General features: G+C 35.9%; 1 protein-coding gene across 1 annotated transcript in view; it reads right to left on the bottom strand.

Annotated features, from left to right (window-relative positions):
• srrm4 (serine/arginine repetitive matrix 4) overlaps positions 1–15,628 on the bottom strand; it is a 74,853-nt gene that overhangs the window by 22,173 nt on the left and 37,052 nt on the right. The window contains exons 2-6 of the mRNA XM_065250850.1: positions 13,047–13,187; positions 2,813–2,902; positions 1,036–1,110; positions 895–921; positions 15–65 (exon numbers count right to left, since the gene is read on the bottom strand). Of these exons, the coding sequence (XP_065106922.1) occupies positions 15–65; positions 895–921; positions 1,036–1,110; positions 2,813–2,902; positions 13,047–13,187 (384 nt within the window). The remainder of the gene's footprint in view (positions 1–14; positions 66–894; positions 922–1,035; positions 1,111–2,812; positions 2,903–13,046; positions 13,188–15,628) is intronic.

Here is a 15,628-nt window from a genome sequence, read left to right on the forward strand (position 1 = left end):
ACCAAATGACTCACCTCTTTTTATGTTTTTTGTCCTCCTTCCTTTTACGTCTAGGACTCGAACCACTGTGGACAAAAGGCAGAAAATTAAAGCGCATGAGAAATTACAAGCACACTTCTGAAACTTACTATAAAGTCATTAGCATTAATCAGCAGAAATTATCTATACTGGGTGAAAAGGACTGTGCCACATATATAATAACCCTAACCCACAATAATAATAATAACAATGACAATGACAATAACAATATTAATAAAAATATTAATAATAATAATAATTATTATTATTATTTTTATTACACATATTGACAGTTCATATTGCACTTTACTCCTGCTATATACATAATTGTGACCCTGGACCACAAAACCAGTCATAGCTAAAAAGCCAATTTTCTCAATATTTACTTTTACCCTCAGAATTCAGATCTGTTTCTCCACCAAATATTGTCCCATCCCAACAAACCATACATCAATTCAAAAAGCTCATTTATTTAGCTGTCAGATGATGTATAAATCTCTATTTTTTTTTAAAAACAAATCACCCTTAAAACTGGTTTGGTGGTCCAGGGTCACATGTTGCTGTTATCACTCTAGTTATGCACATTTGCACATCTGTCACTATGCACATCTTCTATTTGCAACAGTTAATACTGTTGTTTGATTGTTTGCACTATTTCATATTCCAATTTTATACACATGCTTTGTACATATATTCTACCATACATATATACGTTACTTTTTCTTAATCTGTAAAATTGCTTTATAAATTTTGAAGAAAAGTCACACAAAACATTACACTGCATGCCATACTGTGTATAGCTGTGTATGTGACCGGTAAAACATTTGAAAGCCTCTGTTCAAGACAAGCAAAGTATTAAATGAAAATAACATTCACCTGTGTCTCCCCTTCCTTGAAGCAGACCTAGAGCAAAGAGAGAGTGACTTTAGAGACAGCGATGAAAAACAAACACACCAGCAGCAAAGTGTGTCCGAAATAAACCTCTAAACATGACCTGAAGTGAAAATCAATCACTACCTGTGTCGCTTCCTTTTCTTTGAGCTCTTCTTCTTCTTTTTCTTCCTCACAGGCGATGGACTGCAGGAGGGAGACCTGTGCAATCGAACAAAGCCATGTGTGGTTAAAACACGTGCAGGTTTTTGCTTGGATATTAAAGCTCAAGTATACGTGTTGTAAGAACTTAAGTGTTAAAATCTTTCAAAGATTTGTGCATGGAAAATGCACCTAACTTTGTATGGTTTACTTAAAATTTTTACTTTTGGGGTTTATTAAATCAGGCAATTACCACTCAAAAAAATGATTCAAGCCCTTCTTAGAAATGACACATTAAAATTGTGTTCAATTAATTTAAAATACCTCATTAAGAGCAATAAGTATATTTAATTAGTCTAACACAAAATGAATATGTACTATAATTTATTGATTTATTTTTAATTGCGTTAACACAATAAGTTTGAGTTTGGGTTCTGGAAAAAGAATTTCCCAGCATGCTTTGCATGCAACTGCTTTTGGAGAGTAATTTTTTTAATTAAGTGTTATTTTATGCATTTTTAGGTAAAGAGAAAGACTTAATAGTGTTTAATGTCCGTTTATCTTATTTATTTAGAAGCATTTGTGTTATATTTTTTCAAATTGTTTGGTTACCATCGTTCAGAAGAGTGGCGCTTGTGGTTAGGATGTGGATGTGACGTATTTCTCTCAATGAGCACCATGTTAATGTCTGTTTGGAGATCAGTCTCTTCTCACAAGCTCATCCAAAGTATCATATGTTATTATTATTAGCATGCTTACATGTGCTTATGCTAATTAGTATGAAATAAAAATGTTTTATATAAAATAACAGAAATTAGTTATTCAGACTACACTACTTTGAGTTATTCAAACTATGCTAAATCGAGTTATTCAGGCTACACTAAATTGAGTTGAGGCAACTAATTGAGTATTGCCATTTACTTTAAATTGAGTTGGACTAACTCAATATATTTTATTGTGTAAAGCAGTTTTTTATGAGTTAGGGGTACACATTCATATTGGATGGAAATCCTGCCCACAATTTTATTGAGTTAATCCAATGAATATTTTTTTGGGGTGCAGTTACAGTCGAAATAATGCATTAATGAGCTATAGACTGCTGTACATAGTACTGAAGGGGATCGCACACTGGCCGCGCAGCTCAGCACTGCGTGCGAAGTTGCTCAAATCCCTGTCGCGCCACACAGCGCCACTCACATAGTTTAACATTAAATAACATCATATTTGTCCAAAATAATTAACGATTGGCTGCTAACGTATATTTTGCATTTTGAAGTAGATGCTATCTGACGAAGCTCGCGCTATTTAATGTGCACTTCCGGTTTACAATACCTCTGAGCTGCGCGGCCGGTGTGCGATCCCCATTAGGAGGCTTTAAAAAACTGCATCTCCTAGAATCCATGGGAATCCCAGATGCCAGCAAAAAAACTGAATCTCGAAAATTACAGAAATGCAAATGTGTTTCCCTTTAAGCGTAACAAAAGCTGAGGACAGTTCTTCTGTTCAATGGCTCTTGTCATTACATTCATCATGTACTTGGATTGTTCACTAATGTGAAAGTTAAAAGCTGTTTCTGGATATACATTGTAGACACACTATGCAAAACAGCACAAATGTACAGCTTTAATAAAATGCATTGGGGACTATCGATCAAAAATGCACTTACAATGCTGAATTGGGTGCTTGTGCATGAAATTTTTTCTTTTTTTAGTTTTTACATTGCATAGTCATCACATGGAGATCATTTGTTTTCTGGACTGACCTGTGTCTTCTCCTCTTCCTCCCGGACTTCTTTTTCTTTTTCTTCGCTTTAGGCATCGGCCGAGGGGAAAGATCAGCATCAAAAGAAACGCTAAAAAAGACAAAAGAGAACCTATTTTTCAAAATCTCTTCCTGTTATTCTCACTGCATAGGTCATACGTTGACAATTATTCAATATTAGATGCTTGATGAACAACTAGTTTGTAAAGGAGTCATTCATTGTGCGTAAAGGTCAGGTTTGAGACGGACAAACGTGGCATGATGTTTGACAGCACAAACTGACAGAAAGTACGTTTTTCTTTAGCAAGGGATGTGAATAAGATTGATAGCTGTCTGAGCATCGACTTAAGCACCAGTCAAAGTTCCCTTGGGGGATGTGTGTAAAGAAAGAAGGGAATAATAGACATGTAATGGAGGACAGATGATGGAACTTTTATCGCAGGTAAATTTTAATGGCAATGAAAGATTGCTCTTTTTGGAATAAGAATATAAATGACAGTATGGTAAGAAAGAGTTGTTCAACAAGGAGTCGTCCTACTCTCAGAAATCCCAAATAAATCCTGCTCTGTGCAGAATATTTAATTCTGCTTTTACCATCAAACCTGCAATGCAAGATTAAGGCCTTAAAATTAAACTAAATTCATAATCTTGTTTACTATACTTTGGGTTTAACCTTTAACACAGTGGTTCTCAAAATGGGGGTCGTGGCCCCCTGAGGGCCCCTGAGATGGTGTCAGTTTAATGACTTTTTATAAAATACATTATTTCATCATAAATTCTGTGTAATTAAACCTCAGAAAAGTAAGGCTATTAACCAACAGCACTATACTGTACAATTTAATATGTTTTGTTTAATTGAAATGTTAATGTCATACATTTTATCTGGGGGGGCATGAAAGGATGCAACGTACACAAGGCCAAACGGCGAAAATGTTTGAGAACCACTGCTTTAACACACTAATCCTTTGGATAATCAAAAATTAAAACAGATTCTAAAAAAAAATCTAATTTATTAATATTACAACAAAAATAAAACAAATACAACTATATGACCTACTAGGAAAGTCAAATAATGAAATAACAAAAAAATCTATGCTATCTGGCCCAAAAAAAGCACACCTTGGCAGACTATAATATCTGTGCACAGTGACAGATAAAAAAATGTAGAACCACCTTGATAATGTACAGTACGAAGGACACATTCAGAAGAAACAATCTTACTATACAAAGACGCAGTGAAGGACCGTCAGGGCTTGCAAAGCTTTCTCTTCTTCTCTTCTCTGCCTTTCTCACAAGGTAGTGTCCATTCCACAATCACAATAAAATTGAGACAGAGCTGCACTTTCTAATAGTATGCACAAACTATAAACACATTTTAAAAAGTCTTCATTTAATTCTGCCTGTCACAACCTTGTCATGCCTTGATAAAATCCTTTTTATGTTTAATTGCCAATTGAATAAAAAAAATGCTTTATATGCATATTTGTATGTAAATGCAAAACAAATGCATGCCAAAAAGCAGATTTAAACTTAATTAAAATTTAAATTGAGAAAGTTTTCCTTGAATGCTGAAAAGCATTAACTTTACTGCATAAATTGTTGTAAAGGGAATCAGCTGGAATGCATCAAGCAATAGCCATCATTCTATCAGCAATCCTTCAGCCCAATACATCTAAATTCATGAAGTCAAGAACAGAAATGGCACTTGGAAAAATAAGGGTTTAAGAGGAAGGAGATATAAGAGAGAGAGAGAGCGAGAAAGAGCAAGAGAGAAAGAGAGAGAGATAAAGAGAAATAAAAAGAGAGATAAATGAAAGGTAGGTTTTTTTAATCAATTTACTGTTAGTAACATCAGTAAAAATGGACATCCTAGCAGAACACATGTGCCGTTAAATGCACCGAGGTGTCAACTCAAAGGCGCCTTTTTAAAGCAATGACATTGAAGGAAGTACAACTATAGGATCTGAGGCTTAAAGGAATATTTCACCCAAAAATGAAAATAATGTCTTTAATGGCGTCTGTTGTGAAGTGCATGTGCGAGACTAAAGTCATGTTATCCTCAGACATGTTTGCAAAGTTTTTTTTTTTTCAAACTTAAAGTGTCTCCCCCAGATTGAAAACAAACAAACAAACAAAAAAACAGCTGGGGCGCACAAGATAACACGTCAGCCGCGTCGTACGTCATCTGCATCACTGCAGTCACGTGACTTTAGTTTCGCGCATGCGCTTTACAACAGATGCGGAAGAGAAGACAATGCTGAATAAAGACATAATTTTATTTATTTTTGGACCAAAATGTATTTTCGATGCTTTAACACATTCTAACTGACCCGCTGATGCCATATGGACTATTTTGATGATGTTATTATTATCCTTCTGGATATAGACAGTATACCGTACGTAGATTTTCAATGAAGGGTTAACAAGCTTTCGGACTAAATATAAAACATCTTAAACTGTGTTCCGAATAGGGGTGGGCGATATGACCAAAATCTTCTATCACGATAGGATTAATTTTATATCATGATAACGATATGTATCACGGTAGAGTTTTTTATGTTTTAATAAGGTTTAAATCTTTAATACCATAGAAATGTTCATAATTCTCACAAAAAACATATACAAGCATAGAAAGAAGATAAAAACAAACAAAACTCAAGCTCTCTGAAGATACACAGTCAATAAGAATGATAATAAATAATTATGCATGTATGTATAGGCCTATATATATTTTTATTTAAGGTAGAAAAGTGATTTAATCAGGAGCGAGAGATTTTTTTCTCAATGCTGTTTGATTAACACGAGTGACAGACAGGAGCAAAATTAGGTAACTTCCCCTTTAAGACCAAAGTCCGGATCCAATACACTGTTACACATGCGCTTTCTCTTTTAGCTGTTTACTTTCTCTTAAGACCTTACTGGTCGTGTTCATGATGATGCTTGCAAAGACGGGAATTTTGACGCATATGTGTATTTAAGGCCAATAAAGCGGGAAAAATGCTCACGAGCTTAATAAGCAGAGGTCGCGCGACTTGCGCGCTCCTCACAGACAGAAAGAGCAGCGGTTGCGCGACTTGTCCGCTCCTGACACACAGAAAGAACGCACGCATACAGATCTGTTGTCTGTGTTTCAATGGCTTAAAATAACTTGTTTTAAAACTGCAGTGCTTAAATACGTGTACAAACGTTACGTTTTCGCGACCACACGCACAGGAGCGTGACGTGGGCACGTAACCTCGATAGAAACGATAGTCCAAAATCTCTACCGGTTGGCAAATTTCTACCGGTTAATTTTGTCTACCGGTTTATCGCCCACCCCTAGTTCCAAATATGAAAAGAGGTCTTACGAGTTTGGAACGACATGTGGGTGAGTCATTAATGACATTATTTTCATTTTGGGTGAACAATCCCTTTAACAGAGTGATACCATACTGCATATACAACTTAGAGTCTCAAGTGTGAATCTTTAAAATGGCATTTTTACCCATATAAAAATGCACACAGTCTGTTTTTATAAAAAACATAAACTACACTTTCAACAACACTCACATCTGAAACAGTCAACAACATTATATATACAAAAGCACAGAACTCAAAGTTATACAGCATTAGCTGAAAATATATATTTTTTAATATATCCAATATCAATACTGAAGAATACTGTATACTACAGGGGCATTTTTGCCCCAAAATACGCAGTGCACTTTGTATAAAATGTTTGCCTTTGGTCCTTATTAATGTCTAGCCCTTGAATTGGGGGCTTACACAGTTTGTTAGAGAGAAAATTTTACATAAAACCGCAATCATCAATAGGGAATTTAATATAATAGACACATACAACACATATATCAAATTTATCATCACCGTTAATTACAGCACAGGGTGCAACGTTTGTAATTTTGATTGCATCACTGGCACACTACTTATTTCATCGGGAGTGATTCATAGTAATCAAAACGATCCAATCAAAAGAGGGCGTGAAACATTACACCCAAACAACTAATATTCTTGATTCAAACAGAAGGGACGAGGCACGCCGAACAAGTTAAAGACATTTTCTGAACTAATTTCAAAGGTTAAATCTCCTGCACCCTGAACGAAAAGGATTTATCACGAAGCGGCAATGAGCAAATACTATTCCCACTATCCCTATCTTATTTAGCCGCATCAAGTAATGTCTTTCCATCACTTTTAATCCTTTGAACCCATAAAAATCCATTAGATGATTTAAAATCCCCCAATCTGTACCATTCAAACACAGATAAGACCCATGGAATAGAAGAACTGACCTCTATGATATTTTCAAAGGCAGATTTTCTGATACTGACCGTGTTCCTATCAAAGAGACTCATTTTAGCTGGCTATATTAAGTTTAAAGTGCTCTGTGACCGTAAGAGCTTGTCTCGTAGGAACAGGCACAATAGAAGCAGGAGAAATAAAGTACTAATAATGAAGCATAAATGGACTTTTCTCTCAAAAGTGCATCTGTCTGTGAATATCACTTTACACCATATAGTGAGCAAGTAGAGGCATCACAGCCTGTCGAATCACCTAAACAGTCCCCAAGACACAATTTTGAGACAATGATGTTTCAAAACAGTTTACTTCATATAGAAAGCCACATAAAATAGTAAGTAAACCCCACCGCATCAAGTGACGCAGCAAGTAATGAAAATATACAAAAGCAAAAAAGGTATGCAGGAGAAACATGACAAATACACATGACTGACGCAGGTCAAAGTCATGGTGGCAGCAGCAATGAGATTTCCTTCTTGTGGCATAACGCTACAACAGGATAATAATATTTCATAGACACAGGGGAGCGCTGTCCGTGACAGTCGACGAATTACAGAGTGTCGTCTCTTTGGCTTTGCCCAGACAGTCATTGATTCAGTAGGAACACTGAGAGGAGACCATTTAGGTGGATCAAAATACAGACATTGCGCCAGGCAGGCTGCACGGATGCGCTTAAAGGGAGAGGGAGCACTCCGAGGGTGACAAAGGCGGTTTGATTTGATATAGGAAGGCAGATTATCCAGCCCTCTCTGCATTAGCAAGTCTAAAAAACATTAAAAGCTGATTAGAAGCAAAGTAAGAGCCATTTGTGCTTAATTGTCTCACATTACATTCTCAGAGCAAAGTCACGCACACACATTGCCATTACAATAGTCTAAGATTGTTTTGTAATTAATCTTGGTCTTACTGAAAGGCACTTTATTATCAGAGCAGACAAAATTTGCTTAGTGCCATTTTAAACCAAATACAGAGGGATGTTCATCCTGACAAGTGATCATAAACTGTATGACAACACACCACATGCATGGGTGAATCTAAAAAAACATGTCATATTACATCCCAAAGCCAAAACAGAGAAAACATACTGTGTTTGTGTAGACGGAAAATGCTTACAATGAAAATGAAGCACTAGATTTGTTGCACTGTGACATTATTTCAAACGCGAATAAGAATATATAAGGAGCTGAGATGCAAAAGCCGCTCATCACCATCTCAAAAATGAGATAATAGCCTCTTTCACACTAATTTTGGTAAATTTCCATGCATTTACCAGAATGAATTTCGTTCCGTCTTTTTACCTTTGTTTTTACCGGGGGCAACCTTCCGATCTCTCTAATGAAGCCAATACGGAAGTGACTTAAACTGCAATTCATCGACTGGCCGCTTCAGGCTGTCTCCAAAAGGGAGCCAATTCCCATAGACTCCCATGTTAAAAATGTCCAACTTTACAGTAGAAAAAAATATATTTACAGCCTGGTACAAAGAGTGTTTTTGGTCTATATAGCTAATTTTGCCCTTCATGACAACTGTGAGGGGGGTGAATTTTTTTGTAACTCATCCGTTTAAATTATATCAAGCCTTAAACTTTTGCATAATTAAGGGCGTGGCCGCTTGAGTGACAGGTGAACATACACTGCTGTCACTAGACTCGCGCTAGGCACCTCAGCTTCACCCATGTCCCGCCTCTTTACCCATTTTCGGTTTTCCGAGACTGATTCGCGGTGACGCGCGGCCAAGATGGCGACAGCAAGCAACGTCTACTTTAACTCTTTCGCCGCCATTGACGAGAATTTCCGGCTTTACGCAATATCGCTATTATCCACCAGGTGGCGCCTCTCCGCAACTTTTTAAACCCGGAAGAATTGCCCTTTGGCAAGCGACTGCATGTCCGTGTCTGTTTTAAAGATGTAATTATTTTTGCAGAAACCTACCCATATTCAAAAGCTGATTACAAAAGAACTCCTGAAGGTAGGATGAAACTTTTTTTTTTTGAAAGCAGAGGGTCTGTTCTTTCATTTGATATATTGTATGTTTATATATTTAAAGAAGAACATTTTCTTTAAGGCTTTAAACTTTTGTGAAAATCATGAAAAACGCTGGCACTGGCTGGCAACTTTTTTAAAAACGCTGTCGGCGAAAAAGTTAAGCTTCAAAAACGATCTTCACAAACCAATGGGTGACGTCACGGACACTACGTCCATATTTTTTTACGATCTATGGTTTTAACCAGTAAGATCATTCACACATCAGTATCAAAATACAGGTAAACTCGGTGAGAAAGCTGAAGCTTTGCACATTAGACTTACAGAGGGTGTGGTTTACACAGGACGTCAGCAATTCAGCAAATAGATGGTAAGCTGTTTTAAACAACTTTGTGTGGAAACGTCCGTTAACAGTGCATCTGTATCAAAACGTTATGACTGGCCCGAAGCTGTAAGCGCTGTCTGACGTTGTCGGTTCTAAATGCCGGTAATCTTTATTTTTCGCTCACACATAGGACTTACCAATAAAAAAGCCGCAAAAACGAAAAACAAACAAATGTGAATTGGATGCGTTTCCACCAAGTTGTCAAAGCGGCGGTATTGGTAACTTAACCAACAGTAAACAAAACGAGGCATGCTTGGAAAATGGAGACAGGACCTGTTTTTCCTGATCCCATTTTTCAAACTTTAGTTGGTGTAAGGTTGCTGTTAGATCATAAATAAGTTCACTGCCAGGTGATATATTTTCTTTAATAGAATTCCCCTTTCAAAGCCTACAGCGAACAGCCGGTTTGGACTACAGCCCTATACTTCTCGGTTGAATTACGTCAATATTGGAGTTTTTAACTAAACTCAGCTCGCAGGAATACGTCAGTCGCCAGCTTTGGCTCAAACAGCTCTGGCTAAGCTAAGCTGCTGTCGAATCACAACACACTAAACAAACGACACAATCAGAACTTGTCACGTATTTCTGAAGGAGGGACTTCATAGAACAAGGAAGACATCAGCCCGTTTTTAGGACAGTGAAACAGCGCTTTAGAGATAAGTAAATTGTGTGAAAAAATTATGCATTTTTACAAACGAAACATTTAAGGATTTATCTAAGCTCCTTTGCTAACTAGTATTACTAGTACTAATTAGAATCAAAAGCTTCTAATATTGCCATGTTACTGTAATATGCTGATCACTGGTTAAGTGGCATTGAGACTCATTCATAACTGGCATTCATAACTCACTACTAACACTAGCACCACAATATTCTCTTCTGTGTTCTCAATCCGCAGGGCATGAAAATACACAATCACAACATATCCTACACCTTTCATTCACACAGCTTAATGTCAGCAATCTTATTCCGCTTGTGTTTTTCCTCAATGGCTTTTAAAGGCTTTCCATCAATTTCGGGTAACCTTGAAGGCATGCAGGTGACGAACACGCCCCTAATGGCCACCATCACTTTAGCTGTCAAAAGAACCAGCGAAATGAGGGTCGTCCTGTGAGTTAGAGCACTGACACACTCAGGAGAATATTCAAGGATAGAGAGTAAAAAGACTGTCAAAATTTATAATGGACATCTCACTGTGAGCTTCAGCGTGGTTTACATTGGAAGCAAATGTAACATGATACTTTCCCTCTACAAACTAAAATCAATAGACAAAATATTAAACATGTCTCTACAATCTATACATTCTTGTTGCAAATATATATCATGCATTTTGAGTCTTATGAGTAAAGATCATGAAGGCTTTTGACTGAGCACTGATACACTCCAAAGGATGTTAAACTTGCAGACCAAAACAGCTGTCATGAAATAATACTTTTTTTAACAGAATGTTTTAACAGAAGTGCCTTCCCCAAAAGACTGAAGCTCAGTATTTAAGTTCCTGACACCATACAGTACCCCTAATCGTACGAGTTTTCCCATTTTCTTTTTGTTAGAAAACATTTAGAACCGTAGAGGTGACATTTGCTGAAATAAACAATTGAAAGACTTTAGCATGTGCATGCATCTTAATTTTTTTGATAATATCACCTCTACGGATCCACAAAAACATGAAAACACTAATATTTAAGTACATTTGTGTTACAGTATGTGATTTTGGATTCTTCATATAGAGTGCCACAGGGATCGGTGTAAAGTTACTTTTGAAAGTAATGCTTTACAATTTTAAGTTACTTCCAAAAAAGTAACTAATTGCGTTAGTTACTTTTCATGGAAAGTAATGCTTACATTACTTTTTTGTTACTTTTTGCATTACTTTTTCTTGGCTGAGGCTTGATGTCTTTCAGGCCTTGCAGGTGTTTTTATGACTGAAAAGTGCATCCAGAAATTGCCAATTTAATCACAAAAATGTTGAGCTCTGGCCTGTCATCTCAGTTTTTGACTCAAACTGTTCCCACACAGGCGTGTACGCATAGAGTGCATAATGTGACTACATTTAGTTTAATTCAGTACATACTTTTTTTATCGACTACATTAAACAAAAAAGTAACTTGCATTACTTTTTTTTAAAGTAACTAAAATATTAATGTGTACATTTAAAAGTAATGCGTTACTTTACTCGTTACTTCAGAAAAGTAATATTATTACGTAATGCACGTTGCTTGTAATGCGTTAGCCCCAACACTGGCAGGGATGACGTATTTTTGGAGGGCAAACCGGAGGTTAGCGGGATGTTGGTTCCCTCACCAAAATGCCCATTCATTTTTCCCATAGGCTTTTGGATTATCGGAAAAAATAAGCTATGTGTATAAACAAAATTTTATGACGCTTACACATTTTGTCCGACAAGATAACCTTCACAGTTGAACACAACGTTTTTCATGAATTATGAAAGCTATGAAAGCTTACACTTAAAACATATTCCCTGATAATGAAATATACTCTGTGGATGATTTTTTTGGGAATTGTGCCCATGTTGCATTGTTTTTGCGATCTACATGCATGATGATGTTTAAAGTCCCTGACAAGGTCTATAGTCCCACGTAGCAACTTGCTAGCAACCACCCTTTTAAAGACACTTTGAAGTTTTAAAAAGCCATTAGTGGGGTTATTACTGGTGTGTTTTATGTTGTAGAATAAAACATGATGAAAATATCTTGGCCTTATGTTAACCCAAGATCTAATTAACCAAAACCTGACTTCGGGACTGTGGAACCAAAAGTGCTAAAATGCTAACTCTCTTCCGGGTTTTGCAAACAAATGTCATCCTACTGAATTGTCACAGATGAAGAAAAGCGGTTTGTGGATCTTTGAGATTTAGCTTGATCTGACTTAATCTTTCTTTGATCAAGCACAGTGTGTTTGATTATAACATTGCCACTGTAAACACAACACAAGATAAAACTGGCTGAGAAACTGAGCATTAACTTATGTAAAGTTTAGCATGTTTAAGATAACAAGTAAGCGTATTCCCTGTTTAACATACAGATGTGTTGCTGTTCCACTGTGTTATCACAAGCGCTTTGAAGGTATCAGAGGAATTAAAGCGTTAAGAATTCAGTACTGAATCAATTTCTTTCACCATGGAGTTTAAATTTGGTGGATGGGCAGTATAACGGCCCCATCAAAGACGCCTGTGTTCAAATTTTCAGCAACACCTGAATGTTTACACTGTGGCGAGGAGATAAGAGTGTTTATGTCTACACCGCTTTAAAGTTTGGGGTTCCTAATTCATGCTTGTTGAGTGAGGCTACAGCTTAGAAGTGGATTTGGTGCTTCACATTTTCACGCGTTTGATCTTCGAAGGGTCAAAATAAGATTCATGTTTGAATAGATTTATCGGTGCAAAGGTTATGTGGTTTAATTATAGAACGTCTTCAACAACACTTACTGTAGTTCAAAGGTGATGGAAAACAGATATTTTACATACAAAGACGCTACAAATAGTATTTGTTCTAGAGCAGCTGACATGTTTGTACCAAAACACTTAAATAAGACGTTCAGAAGATACAAACCTGCGGGCTCGGCGGTGGCTGTGACGTTTACGTCCTCTATGTTTTGTGTGTCCATTTTTCTTTCGAGTTTTTGAAACTGTGTCTTTATTTTCTGCTTTCTCTTCATTGTCTTTAGGTGATAGCGTAACAGCTGTCTCCGATCTGGAATAGAAAAAAAACATTGGGTCTTAGTATAAAATATGTGAACAGTTTGCAAAGATTTTCCTTGTGCAACAGGTTGTCTAAGCAATTTTTGGCAAAACCATCCTGCATTGAAACTGTTGTAACAAAATTATTTGCAAATCATTTTTTATAAACTGTACTGTAAATACAGATCAGATCTGTAATGAAATTAGAAATCCACAGTTTGAAAAAAATTCCATGAATTTGTTTTAAAGTGCACTGATGTTTGGGTTAAGATTTAGCTTCCTGCTGCAAAACATTGAAATATTTTATGTTTCTTTTTCCCAGACCATCATAAATGCAGAGGTCATCTGCTCAGCATTCAAATGATGTGTCAACAGAAAAGCCTTTATTTACATGCCTCAGTTGAACATGACATTTTAAAAATAATTTTAGGTCGTAATGGTTTGAAGACTCCATGTGCCCGTCAGCTATCGGTGAAGAAGAGCAAAAAGAGTGGCATGGGTATTTTTCATGAACTAATAAATCAAAAAATGTATGCCGTCTGATGTTTCACTAATTGCATTCTGTCAACCTGAAAAATGTAATAATTCAATGACATGTACTTGAGCAATTCAGTTTGTCCAAGCTATATAACGGTACTTGCTTAAGGGTAAACGAACATGGTCTCTTTCTTACAGATGTTTTAGAGTAAAAAGCATGCAAATATGTTTTTATGTTTGAATATACACTGAATCATACAATAACATGTCAATTTATTTAGTTTCGGATCATTTAAATATGTAAAGTTACAGAAAACCCTCTGAAATGGCTTTTAAAGATCACCAAAGGGAATTGATTTAAACATTGACACAATGGCATATAGTAGCTGTACTCTCAATTAACTACAAGTACAGGAATTGACAGAGAAAGCTCATTTTTTATAAACAAAATCCAAAAGGGACTAATAACTCATTTGAACTCTTGCTGAATTTTATAAAACTCCTTCATTGTTTCCTCATTTTGCAAAAAAGTCTCTGTGCAAAATATTATTTTGAATGCGTGACTAATCATAATGGCAATGTTGAAACAATTAAAATATATTTAATTAATGTTATCTATACAAAATGTAAGAAGAACAGCCTAAAAATGAATTAATTAAAATAAACACGCTACTGATTTAAATAAGGTTAATTCTTTCTATTTTGGTGTCTGTGCTTTCCATTTTTTTTTCTTTTTTTACATTAAAGTCCATGTAAAGTAATTCAAGAGAATTATTTTGAAACACATTATAAATGTTAGAAATGTATTGCTGAAACACATTACAAAGACTGAACTATGTATCACTGAATTGTGGAGATTGTTTAAAAGTTTTTCACAATTTCTGAGTTATGGATTATTTGGGCGGGGCTAAAACGGTGACTCAAGAAAACACAGGAACCACTGAGCATGGCCACGAACCTAACACAATCGCGAGCATTCATCTCGAGCAGTTTGTAAAAAGATGACTTTCTTACTTAAAATTTTTGTCTTGTTTTAAGGGCAAATATCAAAACATTCTTAAATCAAGATGCATTTTCTTGATAAGCAAAATGACAGAAGAAAAGATCAACTCAACTCAACTTTACTTTATAAAAATTTATTTTAAAGATGTCTAGTTTTTAGACAAATTTGTGCATAAAACCAGTTTTTTTTTAACTAGACATATTTTTTCAGTTATTTTGCTTATTAAGAAAATGCATCTTGATTTAACAATTTTTAGATATTTGTACTAAAAACAAGACAGAAATACTAAATAAAATAATTTTTGCACTGTAGTGCACTGTAAAAAATACTTTGCTGAATCAACTCGGATTTACAAGTCATTTCAACTTACTGTTATTTATCTTGACTAGAGATCAGTTGTTATAACTACAGGTGAGTTGTTTTAACTTATAAAATTAAGTTGACTTTTCTCAACAATATTTTATAAGTTGTGACAACTCATCTTTGTTGACATGACTTGTAAATCTGAGTTGATTTAACAAAACATTTTAAGGTAGCAAAGTATTTTTTACAGTGTGGTATTTGAATGTTGAAAGAGACTGCAGCTTTCCCGCGAGTGGGCGTGGTTTTAGCGGAGACAGTAGACACGCCCCCCCCCCCCCATCGTTTGGGAGAAGAGAATCCTGCTTAAAATTTTTATAAATTATTTTACTTACTTGCCATTTTTTATTATTTAAATTTGGCTGGGTTGTAAACTTAGAACACATAATTAAAGGGGACATAGCATTACAATCTGACTTTTACCATGTTTAAGTGCTGTAATTGGGTCCCCAGTGCTTCTATCAACCTAGAAAATGTGAAAAAGATCAATCCTGTAACTTAGTTTTGCTAAAGCATTCTCTGCAAGCATGTGAGAAAATAGTTCATTGAAATTTGGCTCCTCTTGTGATGTCAGAAGGGTAATACCACCCCTTAATCTGCACTATCCAACCACG

Source organism: Paramisgurnus dabryanus, chromosome 5 (genome assembly GCF_030506205.2).
Source record: "Paramisgurnus dabryanus chromosome 5, PD_genome_1.1, whole genome shotgun sequence".
Classification (NCBI taxonomy): domain Eukaryota; kingdom Metazoa; phylum Chordata; class Actinopteri; order Cypriniformes; family Cobitidae; genus Paramisgurnus; species Paramisgurnus dabryanus.